This window comes from Pteronotus mesoamericanus, unplaced genomic scaffold (assembly GCF_021234165.1).
Source record: "Pteronotus mesoamericanus isolate MK-2021 breed Mesoamerican mustached bat unplaced genomic scaffold, CSHL_Meso_final scaffold_128, whole genome shotgun sequence".
Lineage (NCBI taxonomy): Eukaryota > Metazoa > Chordata > Mammalia > Chiroptera > Mormoopidae > Pteronotus > Pteronotus mesoamericanus.
Window position 1 is genome coordinate 2,125,705 of NW_026555305.1, and position 18,093 is coordinate 2,143,797.

Genomic DNA, 18,093 nt, shown 5'->3' on the forward strand with positions numbered 1-18,093 from the left:
GCCCCCGGCTCTGTGACTCTGGCACTGTCCTGGGGGAGTTGGGCCACGAGCAGGAATGACAGAGAAATGTGATCATGGCCAAGTGCTGTGAGGGGAAGGATCCTGATGTCACAGAAGGGAGTGACAAGGGGGCCTACGGGTCCCCTTCCACTGGTCTCCCTATTCTGTGAACGATGTAAAGACAATGGCATGTGAAGAGAAAATTGTACACCACGGTAGAACAGGAAAGGTCTCTTGGAAATTAAAAATATCATCAGAGGAATGAATAATTCAATAGGTGACCTGGAAGATTCAAGCTCTGCTCCCCCTGAGTCGTACAAATGGAGATGTGTGGGCGAGCTGGACAAAGCACTTATTAGTCTGTGAGCCAAGAGATTCCAACAACTTAATGATGACAGTTTGAAATAGTATGAAAGAATAAAACTAAAAAACATGATGAGGAGGAAATGATTTTAGACTTTTCCAAGAATATTTCTTGAAGTTTATAGATTAACACTTACATTTTGAATGGCCTTATCAAATTCTTACTGCAGCAGATAAAATGCACCAGATTGTGTGTCCATTCTATTTTATTTTTAATAAAAGAGTTCATGGTGGATTTTGTGTACAGCATTGGCATTCAGTGAAGCGTTACTAAACAGTGTAATTAAGAATATTATAGACACCGACATCCACACATTAGTTTGTCAACAGCCACTGCCAACGGCTCCTGACCCCTGACCCCAGGAGCCCCAGGGTCCCCAAGCCTCCGCAGTGAGGGGCAGGGAGCAGGGGAACGCGCGGCCAACGGAGGGAAGGCTGCGTCCTCCACGGGAGGGGGCCCTCTCACAGGGTGACGAGAAAGCCAAACTGGAGTTCAGCACATAGCAGGTGACACAGGGGACCGCCAGCATCAGGACGGTGTGGGTGGCTCTGGTCACTGGAGGGCACTGGTGGCGGCTGCGGGGTGTGAAGGAGCAGAAGGTGCCCCTGGTGGTGTCTGTGCAGGGGCCGCACCGTGGAGATGCTGGACCAGGCCATGAGGACTATGACTATGACATCAGGACATGGCCACAAGACGGCCCCCTCAGGCACGTCTGGAGACCGGGGACCCAGGGGGCCATACTGAGAGGTCCTTCCCGAGCAGCGGGCAGGAGGCAGAAAAAGAGTCCCATGTTCCCTGGGGAGAATCTGTGCCTGGAGTCACGTTGTCATTGGTGAGCAGGGACATCTGCGCCAGGAGCTCAGGTCACAGTATGTCCCTCGGCTGCTGGGCCCTTTCCTTCTCCTGCTCCTGTTCCCAGAGCTCTGTCCCTGGTCCCTCACACTGGCAACCCTGTGTGACCCGGGCTGGCCTTCCTATGTGCTCAGCGCCCACAGCGCTGGCTGCTCACGGCCTCGGGGATTTTTATTCTGGGAAATACCCCACCCCTTGAAGCCCCTGTGTCCTCGCTCCGGTCCTGGGGTCTCCCTCTGTCCATGTGACCCTAAAGGGCACTGTAATCCCCTCTCCGTCACCCACAAGCCCCGAGCTGGAGTCGCTCATGGGACCAGCCTGTCCCCGCATTCAGGGCGACGACCCGGGACAGAAGCCTTCCTGGCCTTACAGGCCGGGATCCCGACAAACCAGTGACTTGGGAACACAGAGCGATGCCATTAAACTTGACCACCTCCATCTTCAGGTGACAGTAAGAAATGTCAATCGATCGGTCGACCTTAGGAACCGGCCCCGGGCCGCCGCCTCTTCAGCCGGAGTCGGCGCGCTGGACGCCGGACATGTCCCTTTATGTACGGAGGTCGTTCAAGCTGAGACAGGCAGGTGGGACACCCAGGGCGTCTCTCCGGTGCCCAGCCTCCGCCCCTCGCGGGGGAAAGGAGTGCCCCCCGCCTGAAGTCCAGTGTCCTTCCGTCACCGCCAACGGCCCCCTGCTCTCTCCTCCCCCTGCCGCTGCCTTCGCGTCCCTCCGGCCACCACCGCACTGCGCTCTGCGTCTTTGTTCGCCCTGTTGATTTGCTTGTTGCTTTTTGTTTTATGTTCTACATGGGAGTGAAATCATGTGATTTTTTTTTCCTTTTTCCATCCAACTTATTTCGCTGAGCCCTCTAGGTGCACCAGGCTGCCGCAAATGGTGAGATTTCGCTCTCCTTCCCCGCCACGTAGTTCTCCGCGGGCGAAGGCACCGCAGCTTCTTGGCCCACTGTCCTGCTGACGGGCGCGTGGGCTGCGGCGGGAGCCCGGCCGCTGGGAATAAGGCCGCCAGGGGTGCGGCGGTGCGCGCAGTCCTTCGGGGTGGTGTGTTGGGTTTCTAAATACCCAGAGGTGGGGTCGCTGGGTCAAAAGGCAGTTCCGTGTTTAGTAATCGGGGAAGGTCCACACTGTTTTGCACATGGCGGCACCAGTGTGGGTTCCGCCCAGCAGTGCTCGAGGTTCCCTGGTCTCCACATCCTCAGCGGCACTTGGTTGTCGCCTTTCCGAGAGGCCTGAAGTCCTACCACATTGGGGTTTTAATTTGCATGTCTCTCATGATCAAGGACATTGAGCCCTTTTTCGAATCTCTATTGGCCCTTTGGAGAAGCGTCTGTTCCGGTCCCCTGCCCCTTTGTTTTCAGTCCTCCCCGGAGGATATGTTTCCTGATTTTAGAGAGAGAAGAAGGGAGAGAGAGAGAGAGAGGGAAAGAGACATCGATATGGGAGAGAAACATCAAGCGGTTGCCTCTCGTCCAAGCCCCCGGGGGACTCGAACCCGCACCCTCTGGGCGCTGGACGAAGCTCCAACCCGCGGAGCCTGCGGGCCACGGCTGCCCTTTTAAAGGGGGATTGTTTCATCTCCCCCTTCACTGGGAGCTGGGTCTCCTGTGGGCAGCGCATAGTAGGTCCTTGGTTTCACCCGTTCGGCGTCTCTGTGCTTTGTGTTGGCGAGGTCGGCCCGTGTCCATTCAGGGCGATTAGTGACCCACGAGGACTCTCCCCAGACAGTTGACCGTTGGTTTCTCGTCGCTTGGTGTCCCCAGGGCTTACTCTCGCCGCGTTCCCGTCGGTTGTTTCAATTCGGCGGCCCTCTGTGGCGTCCGTCCCCGGGTTTAGCCACGACGCGCAGGGCGGCGGCTCCGCGAGCCCGACCGTCGCTTCCGCCGTCGCGCCCTCTGCCGGCGGGTCTGCTGTGTGAGCCTGGCCGACGAGCTGGTGCGCGGCGCGGCACAGTGTCCGCCTTGTCCCTGTAAGGAGTGGTCTCACTCCACCGCGATGCAGGCGTCCGACCCTCCGTCCGCCACCCGGCACAGCAGCCCGCCCGCTGCACCTACTGCCCCTGCTGCCCCATCCTAACCTTTCCCTAGAAAATCTGTGAGTTTTACTTCGGGGAGGACCGTCTGCTTTGAGCTGAGCGACCCCGCTGGGGTGCTCGCGCGGGGACCCTGCTGTGATGAAGGGGAAGGAGCCACGGGGCGGCGGCCCAGGGGGGACTGTGGCGGAGTCGCCCGTGTGTCACCCGAGGAACGTTCTCCGTGACCGTTCCGGTTCTCACCACTCAAAGTGGGGAGATAATGAAGCCTCACTAACTGCGAACATTACGAATGGAAATGACGGTTATTTGAGCGCATGAACCTCCTCGATGAAGCTGCTCCTGAGGCCTCCTGCCTCCCTCCAGGGTCTCGGGGACGTTTGATGTGCACTTGGGAGAAATGTGTGTTTTTCTGTTGCTGAGAGAAATGGCACGCACACACATCTCTGTTGTTGTTGTTGAGAGAGAGAGAGAGAGAGAGAAACATCCGTCGGTTGTGTCTGGTGTGTGCCCCTAAGGCACGTGCTGTGCCTGGGAATCGAACCTGCAACCTTTTGGTGCACAAGGCGACACGCCAATCAACTGAGCCGCTCGTCCAGCGCACGGCTCTGCCTGAACGGGTCATACAGGTCCGGTTGCTGATCCCAGAGAAAATCCATTCGTCCGTTGGCTCACACCCGTATTTTTATTTCGTCTACAACCTGCATGTCACACAAAGTCAATCTTTCAGAAAATAAAAAGCCAAACATTTGACAATTGATGTGAACGTTCACAACATATTTATTAGACAGTATTATAATCAATTCTGAAAGGAAACAACCAGAACAGTACTTCCTATGGGAAATGTAACTTCCCAACAGAGTGCCTGAGATTCAGGAACCGTCCCGCGCTCCCGCGGCGCTGGGTGACCAGCCGAGCAGTGGGCACCGCGGCCGCGAGCGCGCAAGGCGTGTCGGGCACCGCCCTACGCTCAGGGCCCCGCGGCCCCGCGGCCCCGCCCGGCCGCACTGGCCGCGCTGGACTGAACCCGGCGCGGAGCGGCGGGAGGCGCCCGCGTCCCTCGCCGGGCTTGCAGGGGCGAAACGCGGACGCAGGGGCTCTGCCGCAGACACGGAGGGAACGCGAAAATGTGGGAGCCGTCGCCCGCGCGATAAAAGGAGATGGTCCTCATTCCCACGTCCAGGAAAACGCCCACGCGGCGTAAGTGGGGACCGACGCATGAGCGCCGTCACCGGCTCGGCCTTGGCCAGGAAGGTGTCCTTGTCCCCGCAGCTCACGGCCCAGAAGCCCCGCTCCGAAGAGAGGACGCCCTGGTCCTGCCGGCGAGCGGACTCCGTGCCGACGCCCGGCTCCGCTCCGCGCTGGTCCCCGCGCCCGCCTCCCGGGAACGCCGGCCCCGCGGGCGCCGCGGGGAGCCCGGCGCGCAGAGGGCGGCGCCGCGCCTGTCGGGACGCGCCCCGCGCTCCTGGTCCAGATGCGCACAGCGGCCTCGCCCCAGGTCTTCGGAGACGGAGAGGGGCCTGATGACCGCGTCCGCATCCAAGGTCGCGTCCACTGTGGAAAGAGGAAGAATCCGTCCGCTCTGTCCCCACCGCTCACGCCCCCCGCAGGGGCCCGCGCGTCTGGTTCACTGTCACGTCTTCGACTCCACACGTGGGATTTTCCTGGGGAGCTTCCCTGGCCCCCGATTAGATCAGATTTATTTGTCCTTTAAAGCTTTTATTTATTTATTTTTAGAGAGAGGGGAAGGGAGGGAGAGAGAGGGGGAGAGAAACACCGAGGTGCGGCTGCCTCTCGCACGCGCCCTACCGCGCACCTGGCCGCAGCCCCGGCCGGCGCCCCGACTGGGAACCGGAGGCTCCGGGGCGGCGCGCAGTCCTCTGAGCCGCAGGACAAGGCCAGGCCGGACTTTGTGGGCAGGACAGCGGTTACACGGGAACTAGCCCTTGTTCGTAATGCGTTCTCCTTACATGAAGCTGTTATGAGATTAATGCATTTGCCGTCCTTTTATGGACTTCATAGGAAAAAGAGATCATGACGCTGTTTGTTTTTAAAATTCTCACGCAAATTATCACGGATCCTGTCAACACTTAGACATCGAATAGCTATTAGAAATGATGCAAGTATTTTATTTATTGCAGAATAATATTGACATCAATACTTTCTCTCACTCTCTCGCATTTATTGATTGATTGATTTAGTGGCGAGCGGTCCCGACGGAAGGCGCGCGGGCTCGTTCGCAGGAGCCGGGACCAGAGCGCGGAGGGGGCAGCGCCGGGAGGGGCAGGAACGCGGGACGCGGCCGCTGCGGTTTGGCCGGGCAGCCTCAGAAATAAACCTTCCCGAACAAAGACCCAGGGCTCCCTGTGTTGTTGATTGTCTCCTCACTCTTTACATTTAAATTTTATTCTTTTAATCCTCACCTGAGGATATGTTTCTAATGATTTTTAGAGCGAGAAGAAGGGAGATGGCGGGAGGAACGCAGAAAGGTTGCCTCTCGCGCGCCCCCTGGCGGGGATCGAACCTGCAGCCTTTGGTGCCCAGGGCGCCGCGCCAACCACGTAAGTCACTCACGAGGGCTCTTTTTTAAGTTTTAAAATACTTTTAACTTTTCTGTTACAGTTGATGTGCAATACAAAATAATGTTGAATGTAAACTATACTTTAATAAATTAAAAATTAACCGATGTTTGTCTGATGGGAGGGGGTTCGGGGGCCGGGGTAAAACGGGCGAAGGGGTTGAGAAGCGCAGACCGGCAGCGACAGGACAGTCCCAGGTGTGACGAGCAGCACGGGGAGCACAGTCAGCGACACTGTGGTGACGAGCGTGGTGCCAGGTGCGCCCCAGGCTTGTCAGGGCGAATCTCTGCATAAGGTCTACGGGTGTCTCATTACTATGCTGTAATTTTAAACTAATATAATATTGTATGGGAAGTGAAAGTCAAAAATAAGTGTAAAAGATAGTGTACGTGAACATTGTTTACAAGCACATTGAAGACAACAAGACTCAGGAAGAAGGGACGTTAGTGACACGGGCTCCGCGGCGCCCCGCGCGCCCCCCAGCGCGTTTCTGCCCGAGTCCGGCTCCTGCTCCACGTGCCGCAGCTGCCTGCGTGGCTGCGGGGAGTACGGAGGGCGCAGGCGCAGGGCACGGCTGGGCACGGAATTTCCTGGAAACCCACAGGTGGCTCTGACCCGGGTGGCTCAGTTGAGCGACGTTCTGCCAGGGGCAAGGTGGCCCGGTCGATTCCCGGTCAGGGCACAGGTCCGGTTGAGGGTTCGGGCCCTGGTCAAGTAAAAAAATTAACTAATGATCAGAAATGCCCCTTTTTGTAGTTTGCATTTTCACAATGCGTTTCTTTTTTTAAAAAAGTATTTAGGTTTTTACATTGGACAGACAATGCTATAGTAATTTCAGATACATAGCCGTGAGGAGACAGTTATCTAACCTAGAAAGTGTCCCCTGGCATTTCCCGTTCCCACCTGGCACCATAGACCGTTCTTGCGGTATTAGTGACTGTGTTTCCGGGGCTCTAACTTTACACCCTCGTGACTGTTCCGCAACAACCAGTTCCTACCTCTCACTCCCTCAGCTTTGTCACCCAGCCCCCAACCTCCCTCCCATCCGGTGACCGTGAATTTGTGACACCGGACAGACTCTTGTGGTTTTTTTCTTCAGGCTGGTGGGGAAGAAAGAAAAACTTCTGTAATTCTAATTGTGGCCAAGATGTGGTTTGGGAAAGGATCATTGGTCCTCACAGGCGAGAAAAAGCCAAGGTTCCCCATTTCCAAAACGGTGGCCTTGGTTTGCATTGCTTCTTTCCCAAGCGGTTGCTAAGGAGCCAGTTGACAATGGTGCGGCCGGATCCGTGGTAACTCGGGCCCTCAATTTGCATCTAGTTGGGGAATTCGGGAGGAAGTCTGCGGGGAGTTCCGTCGGATGGAGAAAGAGGGGGATGCACCAGCCAAAATGAGGAAGTAGCCCCTTCCTTGCTCTTCCCGGGGCGGTGCCTTGGATGCTCGGCTACTGAAGACCGGGCGGGGGAGGGGGCGTGTGCCAGGAAGGCTCGGAGAAGCGCGCCGAGGGTTCACGTGTATGAAGCTTAACGTTTAGTTTGTGTTAAATATGTCCCTACTTATGTAGCCCGTATTGTCCAAACATAAAATGCCTGGATGAGATTTGCTTTGTGAGTGACAACCACCTACATTCCCAACAAACCTTACGTAAGTGGAGTAATTAGTGGTAAAACGTGCTTCACGCAAGCTCACATGTGACCACCAGGGGGCGCCCTCGTTCTGCTCCGAGGCGCCTGGCGCCCTCTGACCTACTTTCTGAACCCGCGCCAGAGGTGCAGGACTCGCAAAAGTCCACGACTGATCTATTTGATAAGCATTTATGTCCCTTCATGCGCTAGGACATCTTGACTCAGCCAGGACTTTTGATATAAAATAAAAGGCCTGCCGGTTGGCTCAGGTGATTGGAGTGTCCGCATAGCCCCACGCGCTGCAGGTTCGATGCCGGGCAGGGCACATGCCTAGGCTGGGGCAACGGATTGCAATGCTTCTCCCTCTGCCTTCCTCCCTTTCCAAAATGAATTTAAAACAGAAACGTATGCTCGGGTGAAAATTAAGAGTTAAAATAAAAATGATAGAGAGTCTGGCACATTCCATGCCGTTTCTCTGCTTAAGGCAAAACGAAACACACACATGTATCTGCCCGGTGTTTTAGTTTATCTTTTATTTTCATAAGCATCAGTGAGTTTATTCTACAGCTCCTTTTAGAAAGTTTTCGTGTTTCCGGGAGTCGCTGGCCTCCTGTCTGCGGCTTCTCCAGCAGGTGCCCCAGGAGGAGTGTTTCCTGGTGCCTCTCGCCTTCCTTTGTTTTGAGCCGGTGGTGAGGCCGGGCGCCCGCCCTCTGGGAAGACCCCGCGGCCTCCGAGTGGGTTCATTTCCCCCCAAACAGCCCCCAGTCGGGAGTGGAGGGGCACTGATGTGACCGTCCTGGGTTAGGAATCCTTCCATGAAGGGAAGGAAAAGAGGAAATTAGATTTTCCTGCTCCCCATTGAAGGGTGTTGGTTGCCTATAGTTTTTTTCCCTCTCTTAATTTTGTAGAATTTGTTGGAGTGACAGCGGTTAAGCAATTATGTAGTTCTCAGGCGGGCCGTTCTCTCGTACGTCACGTGTGTGTTGTGCTGCGGGCTCGCCACCCGCGGTCCGGGATCCTTCTGTCTCCGTTTACCCCCTTTACCCTCGTGTCCCTGCTGCCACTGCCCCTTCTTTCTGGCTGTCGCCACACTGTTGTCTGAGGGGTTTGTGGGTGTGTGTTGTGTTTTCTTTGCCTGACCCCGTCCCCTGTGTCCCGCAGCCCCGCCCCCTTGCGTGGCCCCCGCAGGCTGTTCTCTGTGTCTAAGAGCCTCTTTCTACTTTGTTTGTTCGTTTATGTTGTTCATTAGACTCCGCATACGCGTGACATCAGATGGCACTTGTCTTGCCCTGCCTGGCTTGTGTCACTCAGCGTTTACTTAGCAGGCCCCTCCGTGCCGGTGCGGAGGGCGGGGATCCCTTCCTTTTCCCAGCTGCGTGCTCTTCCATGGTGTGAATGTAGCACAGCGTTTTTATCCATCACTCACGGATGGGCCCTTGGGCTGCTTCCCGAGCTTGGCTCTAGGCAATAGCGCTGCTGTGAATGTAGGGGTGTCTCTGTTCATTCAGATGAGTGTTTTGTGTTTCCTTGGGTAAGTCCGCAGAAGTGGAAGGGCTGGGTTATAGGCAGTTCCAGCTTTCATTTTCGGAGGAGCCTCCGCACTGTTTCCCACAGCGGCCGCACCAGCCTGCACCCCGGACAGCGCACGGGGCTCCCTCACAGGGTACTGTTCTATCGGGAAGTCGCCCACGGGACCTTCCCTTCCTCCCAGGGCGGGGTCTGGTACCCTCTCCTCTCCCCCTGACGCTGGGGGCCCAGCGCCCTGAGTGCGAGCAGCCCTGCGTTTCCACCCCGCACCTGGTGGGGGCGCCCTCTCCGCCGCCCGCCCCCGACGGCCGCGCCTCCGAGGCCTGGAGCCGCCTCCCCAGCCCGGTCAAGGCCGCCGCTGGAGCGGACCCTGGACACCCAGCCCCTCCGGGGCTCTGGGACGCCGCGGCCCCCTGACTTCCTGAACGTGCCCCTCTCCATAGTTTAAGGCGTATCTTGTGTTTCGAGGAGTTTTACCTTACTCTTTTAAATAATGTCTTGGTCTTAAATCTACCTTATCCTTAATTAACATCTCATTCTCACAGTGTTTACGCGTGAAAGGTCTGAGCACGCCTGAGCCTCTAAGGAAAACTCAGGACAAAAGCTTGAATACCTTTCACTCTGATCCAAGGTCCTCTCTTCAAACACGAATGTCAAATGACAGCAAACTTTCTCTCTCAATAGTAAAACCTAACCTTTTTGAACATGGGTGAGTAATTTGCCTGAAAATGTTTGGAATGATTAAAATGTTATGTACATATAATTTGAAGAGTTATTTTAAAAATAAGAATTTTAAATTGCGTTGTGCTTTTACACAAGATTTGATGTCAGGTAAAAAATTAATTGTATAATCAGAAATTACTTTTCTGTGTTTTTTTAATCTCACAAACCATTTGTTTTTATACACTGATTTTTAGAGAGACAAAAGGAGAGAAAAATACAAATTTGTTCCATTTATGCATTCAGGAGCTGATTCTTTTGTTATGTTGTTACTTATTCAATTCCGAGAGAGAGAAAGGGAGAAGGAGCGAGGGAGAGAGAGAAAGAGAGGTTTGTTGTTCCACAATTTGATGCGTTCCTTGGTTGATTCTTGTATGTGCCCTGACCTGGGATCAAACCCACAGCCTTGGCGTATGCGGATGACAGTCTAACCAACTGAGCTACCCAGCCACAGCCTGAAGCTTTTGAAAAAATCTTTAGAGTCTTTTTTAAAAAAAGATTTTACTTATTTTATTTTTAGAGAAAGGAAGAGAGGGACAAAGAGAAGGAGGGAAACATCAATGTGTGGTTGCCTCTCTTGCGCCCCCTGCTGGGCACCTGGCCTCAACCCAGGAACCTGCCCTGACTGGGAATCAAACCTGCAACCCTTTGGTTCCCAGGCGGGGGCTCAGTCCACTGAGCCACGCCAGCCAGGGCTGACAAATTTTTTTTTTAAAGGAGCTTACATTGTCTTTTCTTGTTTACAGTTGTCATACACTATTATTTTAGTTGTAGGTGTCGGACAGCGAGTTGATACTTACATAACCTACCAACGGATCCCCCGGGGCTCTAACTACCACCTGGCACCAGGCACTGGGATGGCGACATTACTGACTTTGTTCTCTGTGCTGCGCATTAGATCCCCGAGGCTGTTTGTACCCACCGTTCTGTGGTTCTCCGTCCCTTCTCCTGTGTGGGACACTCCATGTAATCCTCTTTTTTCCTTAGACTGGCGGGGGAGCAGACAAAAACTGTAATTCTACTTGTGGAGAATGATCTCGGTCCTTGCAAGTGGGGGTGGGGGTGGGACTAGGTTCTCTATTTCAAAAACGGTTGTCTTGTATTTTGTATCAGTTCCTTTCAGTTTTTAATAATTTATAACCCTCACCAGAGGACATGAGGACATGTTTATGGATTTTAGAGAGAGGGCCAGGGAAGGAGAGAGAGAGGGAGACAATATTGATGTGAGAGAGGTACACGGATGAGTTGCCTCCCATTCGCACCCCACTGGGGATCGAACCCCCAACCCAGGGACGTGCCCTGACCTGGGATCCAGCGCGGAGACTTTTCGTTTGTAGAATAAGGCTCCAAACAACCCAGGCTCCGGCCAGAGCCGTTAGTATCCTTTCTGATAATTTAATGACGTCTGTCAGGAAGGGCAGGGGAGGTGGTAACATGTATAGCCCGGAGGCAAACGGTGTCCCCGCTTTGGAAGGACAGAACCGCCCCGCTGCGGAGGCCGCCCTGTGCCCAGCGCCGCGGACGCGGGAGGCGCCCCGGACGGAGGCGCAGCGTCGGGGCGGCCGCCGCGGAAGGACTTCGGTTTCCCTGCGGCCGCTCAGCCTTCCCTCCGGGCGGCCTCCGAGGACCCCGGACGTGGCCCTCAGGCCCCTTCCAGTGTGGGCCTGTCCTCGTCCCTTCGGGCCGCTGTAACAGAATCCCACCGAGCGGCGGCTGGGAGGCGAAGCCGCGTGCGGCTCGCGGTGCTGGGGCCGTGAGTCCGGGTCAGGGCTCCCGCCGCGTCGCGTTGCGGTCGGGGCCTTCCCGTGTCGTGGGCTGTGCCTTCAGCTGTCACTTTATGTTCGGGAAGCGACAAGACGTCGCTGTGGAGCCTCTTCTGTGAGAATCGCAGCGCACAAAGGCTCCCCTCCTGCCCCGAGCACCTGCCAGGGCCCCAGCTCCTGCCACCGCCCCGTGTGGGTTATAATTTCTACTTTAAAAGCAATTGATTGATTGATTTGCGGGAGAGACGGAGGGAAGGAGACAGGGAGCGGGGAGAGCGAGAGCGACAGCGACAGCGGGAGAGGAAGAGAGAGAGGGGCATCAGCGGGGCGACGGGCTCCCACGCGCCCCGTGGTCGGCCTCCGCCGCGGCGGCTGCGGCCTCGGCCCTGGGTTTCCGGGCTCGAACCTGCAGACCCAGCGCGGCCCGCGGCGCAGTCCGTCCGCGCGTCTCCCACGCGAAGCGCCCTGCGGAATTTCTGCGGAAGGGTCGTTCTCACGCGTCATCGAACATGTTAGACAGGCGCCTGCGGGGTAGTTTCCCAACGTGCACGCCTTCCGGCAGATTGGAAAATACCGGGGCTTCATCTCCGCCCGGATTCTCTCCCTTCCCCTGCTGCCTCGGGTGAGGAGAGGTCGGAGGGCCGTCCCCGTTCAACGAGACCCGGAAACGTGAGCGACTCTCACAGGCACAGGGACCACGCGGGAGCGGGACGGTGTCCCGGCAGAAATGCCCGAGAGGACGGCGCCTCCGCAGGGGGATCGGAAACAGGAAAAGCGGGGGCGGGGGTGGGGCGTCGCGGACGGGCACACACTCCTCTGTGTCCTTCTGTTTGTAGCGCGTGTGTGACTGTCCTTGGGTCTTATTCCAGGGTCTGGATTTGAGTCAGAACCCAAACTGCGCGCATCAAACGCACTCCCGTCCTCACTCCCACCCCGGAGTCCCTGAGGCCTCCGACACTCGCAGGTGCGGCCGGGCGGCCGGGCTCCGCGGCGGGGGCCGCACAAGGCTGCGCTCGGGTTCCAACGGACCGACCCCCTTCTCTCACGGACCGAACTGCAGGCCACAGGGACCTGCAGGGACCCTCATGAGCCCGGCCCCCTGAAGCACCCCTAACGCATCCCCACCTCCCCCTGGCGCGCCCGGGCCTGAGGGGCAGCTGGGGCCAGGCGGGCTCAGCACCGACTCCAGGGCGCTGCCCGCCCGCAGCGCCGGGGCCCTCCTGGGCTGACCGCTCTGGCCCTGCCCTGAGAGGGGACGCGGGGGACCCTCCCCTGGCGGGTCCTGCTGCCCAGCTCCGTGCAGGGACGCGTCAGGCAGGGTGGCTCCTGACCCCAGGTCCAGGGACAGAGGGCGTGGTCCCGACCTCCCCACAGAGAGGCCTTTCTCCTGTCCTGTCTCAGGTCGGTGACATCGGCCCCTGGGGGGCCCGGGGCCTGTCTGATGTCGAGCAAACTTGTCCCTGCAGAGGACCCTCAGGCATGTCTGGTGATGGGGACATCGATGGCCGTCACTGATGCCCTCAGGAGCAGAGGGCAGAGAAAGTGCCCCCTGCTCCTTGGGTGGAGCTGAGCTTACAGTCACGTTGTCACTGGGGGGCAGGGACACCGGCCTCAGGAGCTCCATTCGCGGGGTTTCCCGCTGGGCCCGTTCCTGCAGCTCCTGCTCAGCCTGGACCTTGTCCCCACGTCCCTCACGCTGTCATTCCGTGTCACCTGGGACGGAGCTTTGAATAAATCCTTTTACATTGAGGTCAGAAAACTCTAGGTCCCTTTTTTGTTCCAGAAATCGCTCAGGCGGGGCCACTGCAGAGAGCGCGCCTGCCGAGGTTTCATTCTGCGGAAGTGAGAGCCTCTTTCTAAATCGCCTGCTTGATGTCACCCCACGGGAGAGAAGGCGGCAGGGACCTGCCCCCGTCATGTGATGAATTATGAACCGCCTTTCCTTTTCGGGAGAAAAAATTTGCACTGTGGATTCAAGTCCTTTCCCTGGCCTAGGCCCTGCCTCATCACTGAATTGTGTGCGTCCAAATCTGTCTGAGACCATCGTGGCTGTGGGCTTGTCACAAAATACTCAAATGTCTCCCCAAACTGCTCAGAATGAGGGCATGAACTCCAAGTTATCACGTTCTGGAACTTGAAATAATTTTTTTCTTTTCTTTCTCCATTTTTCCATCACATTTATCCCCGATGCCCCTCCCCCTCCCCGCCCCTCCCCCAGGCAGTTACCACACTGGTCTCTGTGTCCTTGTGTTTAATTGTTTAATTTTTCACATTCACTTAACATTCAATAATATAATAGTCTGAGCTGTAAACCTCTGGGATAGACTTTCACATAAGTTATTAAAGACCCTTCTCAATACACCTGGCGCCCTATGTGGTCAGGGCAAGAATAGCGACGGTTTCCCCGTCTGTGTTGTACACCCGCTAACAGATGATGTGCGACAGCCATTGTATTTCCGCTGACTTGGGTGGGAGGTGTCAGAGGGGCTGAGGAGGGTTCGTGCAGACGTGATGAAGCGCACAGTAGGGCAACCTCAGAACGTCTCCCTGTAACTTACTAATAATCGACAGACACCAAATGGTGAGTGTGTGAAGGGGAGACCTGGCTGTCACCAACCAGCTGAGTCACCAGGATGAAGGACCCTGGGATCCCAGGTGCCACTGTGACAAGATTCGCCTGAAGAGGTAAGACAAAGGAGCAACAAAGATGACCCCATGAGGAATGACCAGGATGGGGACAGCCTCACCCCACCTGTGCTAGGACAGTCCCCAGGGGAGAGGACGCAGGTCCCTGTGGGGAGGGTGGCCTGGTGACCAGGTCCTCACTGACACAGAAAGAACACAAGCAGGTTCAGGTGCCGGTGCAGACACAGCAGCCGGGGACCCTTAAAGTCCCCAAGGGAAGCTGCAATGACCATTTTAGGACCAAGTCCCCTACAAGGCGGCTCTGTTACGCTGGAAAAGAAAGTTACGAAAAATTCAGGTCCGTCTCAGAAGTGTCACAGTCCCCCACAGCCTCCACAGGCTCAGCATGTCCCACTCTGAGGATCCCCAAACCCAGCGGTGCCCCTCGGGCCCAGTGCCCCCGCGTCCTGCCCTCAGGGTCTCACCGTCAGCAGCTGTGAGAGACACATCAGAGCCCTGGGCACTGTCACCGCCTGGGGAAGGACACAGCAGAGGAGTCACGGGGTGGGGAGCCCCCTCCTAGACTCCAGCCCACACGCTCCCAAGGGTCCCAGATGTCCCCGCTCCCAACACCCAGACTGACAGGCAGCCTGAGCGCGGCTCTCCCCGCCTTTGCCTGTGGGAGGAAAATGCTCTGTGAGGAGTCGGCGGGGGAGGCTGGGTCCCGTGACCCTAAAGGAGCCCACACTCCTGAAGCCCAGGGAAGTGTCCAGAACTGTGACTGAACACCCAGGGTAGGATCAGGAAACACAGGGAAATTTATTGTGTGGTAACTGGAACACCTGTCCCTGTCTGGACGTCTGTCCTCAGCAGGGACCTTCCCCTCTGACCTGTGACAGCTGGGAATCCGTCCCCATCGCTAGAGTAATAAGGTGATGAATTGTCCCTCACTTTCCCACGGGCCTCACTGAAGGGTCAGTGTTGGCAACAGGCCCCCGATGGGCAGCACCCGTGTGGGTACGATGCCCACTCACGAGGCGGAGCACACGGCCACCTGGGCCTGACCCCCAGGGGGACAGGGACCTCGGCCCCACCCCTGCCCACCTGAGCGCGTCCTCCTCCAGATCACAGCCACAGCGACCGCAGCCACAAGGAGACCCAGGGCAGCAGCAGCGATGCCCACGATGGGGACGGTGGTCCGAGGAGGGGGGTCTGCGAGGGGAGGTGAGAGGCCACCCTCAGGCCCGAGTCCTGACCCCGCGCAGGGACGCCCTGAGGAGAGGCTCTGTGCCCTCGCCCCCCCCTCACCCCATCGCAGGGTCAGGGGCTCGGGCAGCCCCGCGTGCCCCACGTGGCACGTGTAGCTCTGCTCCTGTCCCGGGGGCACGGCCACGGCCGCCCACGTCTGGAAGGTCCCGTCCCCCGCAGGCCTGGTGTCCACAGTCTCCGTGTCCTGGGGCAGGTCCTCCCCGTCACGCTGCCAGGTCAGGGTGATGTTCGCAGGGTAGAAGCCCCGGGCCCAGCACCTCAGGGTGACCTCACGGTCAGAGATGCGGTGGCGGGTCACGTGTGTCTCTGGAGGGTCTGAGGGGAGGGGTGAGAACATTCAGGAACTTTCCATGGTCACTGGGCTCATGTGACCATCCTGAGAGTGGAAAGGACAGGGGGGGTGGGGAAGGGGGTGCACCACCCAGACACCAGCCTGGACAGAGGCACCTGGGGTAATCTTCTGTTTTGTGTAAAGTTCTAGAATTAGGCTGAGAATCAAGGGTAGGAGTGTCCAGCTCTCTAAGGGGAGACACAGACTCAGGCGGAGGCTGACGACTCAGAAAAGCCGCAGTCAGGCCTCCAGACACGGGCTCAGCCCGGGAACCAGGGAGCGCGTCCTGGCAACCAGGTGGCTGCCGGGTGTGAGGGAGCCGCTGTTCAGGGAGAGGCTGGGTCCTTTATTGTCCTTGAGAGAAAGGGGCCCGCGGGGAGTCATAGAAGAAGGAAACCTCGGGGCCCTTCCCTCTCCGGAGCTGGAGGCGGATTCCGACACTGACCACCTCCCTCCTCTCCCTGTAGGAGCCGCCCCAGCCCGCAGACCCCTCCCCGGGGGGGCCCGCGCCTGGCACCTGCTCGGAGCAGCGCCTCCCTCCCCTTTTCCAGGAGCAGGCGGAGCCGCTGCACACACGTGTCCTTCAGGAAGACCCTCCTGTCAGTCGCATCAGGGACCTGCACGAAGTGGTGCCCGGTGACCTGTGTCGCCGTGTCGGCCCTGCTCCAGGAGCGAAGGTCCTCGTTCAGGGCGATGTAGGCGGTGCCGTTGTAGGCGAACCGAGTGTATCCGCGGAGGAAGCGCCCGTCGTACCCCACGACGCAGCCCGTCATTTCCTGGAAGGTGTGCGACACTACCCCCTCCCGCGGTCAGCACGGCCTCCCTAGCCCTTTCCTGCCCCCCCCCCGCCACCGCGCCGTCAGAAGCCCGTGACTAGGGCTCCACCCCGAAGCGCAGGAGGACCCGGGCCAGTGGGTGGCAATGGGGGTCATGACCAGACCCGGGCGCGCGTGGCTCACCGTCCTCGCTCTGGTTGTAGTGGGCGCGCAGCCTGTTCAGGTTCGCTCGGCAAGTCCGCTCGTTGTGCTTGATTTCCTGCGTCTGCTTCTCCCAAAAATCTGACCCCTCCTGCGCCAGCCACGGCGGCTCCAGCCACGGCACCCGCGGCTCCAGCCCCGGGTTCGCAGAGTCACTGTCGAACCCCAAGATTTCCGTGTCGTCCACGTAGATGACGACGATGTACCGGGGTTTCCTGCGCCCCGGTCGGGACTCGAAGGTGGTGAAATATCTCAGGGCGTGAAGGGCTGGGGGTGGGGAGGACGCAGGTCCTGGGTCCCCAGGTGCACCGGTAGGCGCAGGGAGACCTAAAAGGGGGCGGGGGCGGGGGCGAGAGAGGGAGTCGGGTGTCTGGGGTCTGCGTCTGCCCTGCGCCCGCGCCCCACCCCCAATCTCTTGCCCCGCAGAGGCCGTTCCCTCCCGACCGCGCACTTACCAGCCCAGGTCGCGGTCACCGCCAGCGCCCCCGAGAGCAGCAGGAGCAGCGGTCCGGGCCCCATGACCCAGACACGGAGCGTCTGCAGGGAATGCATTGCCCGGTGATTGTGAAATCTACCCGCGGAGACTCTGATTGGCTGCTCTCGAGCGCGGACACCCAATGGGAGTGGGAGTGGGCGGAGCGTCAGGAGGATCCGGGCCCGGGGACCCGGGACTCTGTTCTCGGCCGCCTCCTGCTCGGGGAACTGTCCGCCGCGTCCCGTGCGCCGAGGCGGCGGCAGCCAGGCTCTGCGAACGGGCAGGAGGGACACCTACGGGCTCCCCTTTCACTACCGGGGTTTCTCGTTCCTCCGACTCTTGCCTGGCTTCCCACCCCACTCCACACTTCCCTGTGCCACGGCGGGCTCGCCTGATGTCACCGTCACTCGGTGGCGCCCCGTGACCCTGCACCTGCCACCCTCTTTCCAGGATGAAGACAGATGAGTTTTGCTCACTGACCACGTCCTTGCTCCTAGGAATGACTTCCAGGAAACTCCTGTTGACGATGCTGATTTGATGTGGTGTAAAGACGGGTCTCAGGGGAAGGCTGAACAGGGACGTGAGGGAGCTGGGTCCGCAGTCGCGTCGGCGGAGGACGGAACTGGGAGCCGCAACCCCCTGGAAACGAAATCCGCCCCGCAAGCTGAGCTGCCTGCTCTAACTCGGCCTGTCGTCTCGCCAAAGGTCGAGTGGCCCTTATTTACACTGATATTGTTACAGAAACGAGCGCCTCCCCCGCGGCCTTTTTTCCTGTGGTTGGACTTCGCTCACCGCCAGGAGGAACTGGGGCTCTCGGTGCCAGAGTTTGGTCCGAAAAGGAACAATTTATCCAAAAGTTAATACCGGTAGAGTAATGGCTCAATGGTGCCGTTAAATCCCACAGTACCTTTAAACACCCACGAACCCGCACACCCCGACCTG

The 18,093-nt window shown here is 58.1% G+C and overlaps 1 protein-coding gene across 1 annotated transcript; it reads right to left on the minus strand.

The window, feature by feature from the left end:
* Positions 1-15,129: 15,129 nt before the first annotated feature.
* On the minus strand, positions 15,130-17,195 carry LOC129082589 (class I histocompatibility antigen, Gogo-C*0202 alpha chain-like). Its single transcript, XM_054588301.1, has 5 exons — positions 17,132-17,195; positions 16,659-16,943; positions 16,217-16,492; positions 15,408-15,683; positions 15,130-15,311 (listed from the first exon to the last, which is right to left on the minus strand). Exons 1-5 carry the CDS (start codon positions 17,193-17,195, stop codon positions 15,130-15,132), a joined length of 1,083 nt encoding a protein of 360 aa, XP_054444276.1.
* Positions 17,196-18,093: the final 898 nt, after the last annotated feature.